This window comes from Montipora foliosa, chromosome 5 (assembly GCF_036669935.1).
Source record: "Montipora foliosa isolate CH-2021 chromosome 5, ASM3666993v2, whole genome shotgun sequence".
NCBI classification, from domain to species: Eukaryota; Metazoa; Cnidaria; class Anthozoa; order Scleractinia; family Acroporidae; genus Montipora; species Montipora foliosa.
In genome coordinates this window covers 42,436,763-42,439,262 of record NC_090873.1, presented here as the reverse complement: position 1 = coordinate 42,439,262, position 2,500 = coordinate 42,436,763, and the positions used below count along the sequence as shown (strand labels likewise).

At 37.4% G+C, this 2,500-nt stretch overlaps 1 protein-coding gene across 1 annotated transcript in view; it reads left to right on the top strand.

The window, feature by feature from the left end:
* LOC138004256 (platelet-activating factor acetylhydrolase 2, cytoplasmic-like) overlaps window positions 1–2,500 on the top strand; it is a 14,532-nt gene that overhangs the window by 5,470 nt on the left and 6,562 nt on the right. Inside the window, exons 5-6 of the mRNA XM_068850731.1 lie at window positions 332–423; window positions 1,393–1,547. Of these exons, the coding sequence (XP_068706832.1) occupies window positions 332–423; window positions 1,393–1,547 (247 nt within the window). The remainder of the gene's footprint in view (window positions 1–331; window positions 424–1,392; window positions 1,548–2,500) is intronic.

The window sequence follows — 2,500 nt, the reverse complement described above, 5'->3', positions numbered from 1 at the left end:
GTCTTGAAAAGCTTTGGGTGCTATTCTTACTTGCAGCTTGTGAGGCTGTTTATGAACAGTGACAATAATTATTATTGAAATTAACTATAATAATAATAAAAAACTAATTAAACCTTAGGCATTACTTTTTCTCTTTTTACAAAGCATTGTAAACTTAAGCTGAATTTAGATCCCCCAATGGCATTTAGCAACGAAACATTCACTTGCACAACCATCCCAACTGGAATTCAAGGGTTCTGAATTCTTTTCTGTTGGTGCTTTGGAAAAAGCCCGCTGGTGGCCACCTTTCAGGAAAAGTTTTTTTTAATTTTGTATGTCTTTGTATTCTAAGGGAAGGTTGGATTTAAACAAGGTTGCAGTCATGGGCCATTCATTTGGAGGTGCAACAACAGTCATGTCTTTAGCAAAAGACGAACGATTTAGGTGAGCAATGTAAAGGAAGGAAATAAGAGCTAATGAATATCCTCTGCTCCTTGGGAGAAGGGATGGTCCATATGAGAATTAGCGTGCATTCAATTTACCCTATTCCGGAATGTGCGGAGTGATGATTTAAAATGTTATGCTGGTGTTTTGAAGCAACAAGGATAACAAAGATATTATAAAAATATATTAGCATTTTAGCAGGTGTTTGACAATTTTAATCTCCGTGCTATTCCAGAATACGGTCAATCAAACGCACCCTTAGCCTGTACAGTATGTCATCAGTTTCATTTGCTTAAGTTGTACATTGCAAGCATAGGAATGTTGAGTGTGGACTTGGGACATGGGTAACCCAAAGTTACTGCTCATCAAACCATTCAAATGGGTTGTGTATTATTCATTGCCACAATACGCAATAACAATTAACAATTATTCCATGAGCGAATGTTGGATATGAGATGGTAAGTAGCCAACAAGGCACGTACAGGTGTAGTGCCAAGTTGGCTATAACCAGCTCATATCCAACAAGCACAAATGGTATAATTATTGTTTCATTAAATTTTCATTAAATTCCTTTAAACTCTTGAACACTTTGACACAATCAGTTTCCATATTAGGTCATACTGTATATGAGTTGATAATGTAGATTGCGTAAACCAATCAGAAAGCTAGCAACGCAATATCCAAGGTCGAAAATTTAATAATAGTTGTAATTGTAACTTACTCCAACCATGTAATGTAGCTTCAGAAGTCCTAGTAAGTAATCATAGAAAAGAATAATCTGTGACACAAAGCATCTTGAGTAATAACAAATTTACTTTCCTCTTGATGGACTGTCTTGCCTAGTTAGTAGCCCATTGCAAAATTACCCTCCCCACCCTCCTTCGGAGCTCCCGCAATTGTGCACTACACCAGTTTGCACAACAAAATTCAACAGTTATTGTTTTTGTTAACTTGTTCCACCATGTGCAGGTGTGGTGTGGCACTTGATGTGTGGATGTTACCTTTAGGAGAAGAAATCTACAACTTTGACATTGATCAGCCATTACTTTTTGTCAATACACAGGCATTTCATAAGTGGACTGAAAACAATGAGCCACAGAAAAAATTTATCAATAAGAAACCAGGTGAGTTTTTAGAGTTGTCGTTGCACAAGCAAGTTCATACGATCTTTATTTATTTTATATATGTACTAAACAAAGTTCTCCATTGCCGTGTTTCCATAGCAACTTCCGTATTGCATCCTATAACCCCAATTGACCGTATTTGTATTCTCAGTATTGGACTGGAACTAGCTTGTAATGGAGGCTAATGCGGGGAAATCTTTTCAAATGGAAACATTTTTTAATATATTCACCCGCATTAGCCTCCATTGCAAGCTAGTTCCAGTCCAATACTGAGAATACGAATATGTTCAATTGCACAACTATTGCGCTCTAGAACCAAGGTTATGCACTCGTCATTGACTAATCAGAAACGCGATTTTCTTTTGAGTGTAAAATAGAGTGTTATGTCTTTTACTTATTTTAAGAACGTTCTAGTTTTGAACTTTAACGTCAAATGTTACTCAAAATATCTCCCAATCAAAGCAGACAATAAAATGTAGCAGTCACAACGCAAGGCCAATACGTGCAGCTGGCGCTGGGCGCGGGAAAGAGCCCGATGTTTGCTTTGGCTTCTCATTGGCTGAGATTGTGGGGTGCTATTTTTAAGCCAATCACCGCGCGGAGCAGTTTTAAAGAAATGGCGAAACGTTTGTCCAATTACCATGAAGCAGGCAACGCAGTGCCATCATTTTTCTAAGGGCACTTAAATGGCTTATATAGCGATTTCGTTTCTTAATGACTTTTTTATGATTTGAACAAAATGTATAACGATAGGAAAAGCCAAAAATGCTTGTGACCAATTTTATGAATGTTACAACGTGAAAACTTGAAAGAGTCCACCTGACGTTTTTAAGCTCGCACACTATTCTGTGATGTTCATTCGTCGCCTTGCAAAAACAGGTATAGATAAGTATTCTGTCGTGATATGTTTCGTCATGATACTTGAGCTGCTATCAACCGAAATGTGTCGTTGG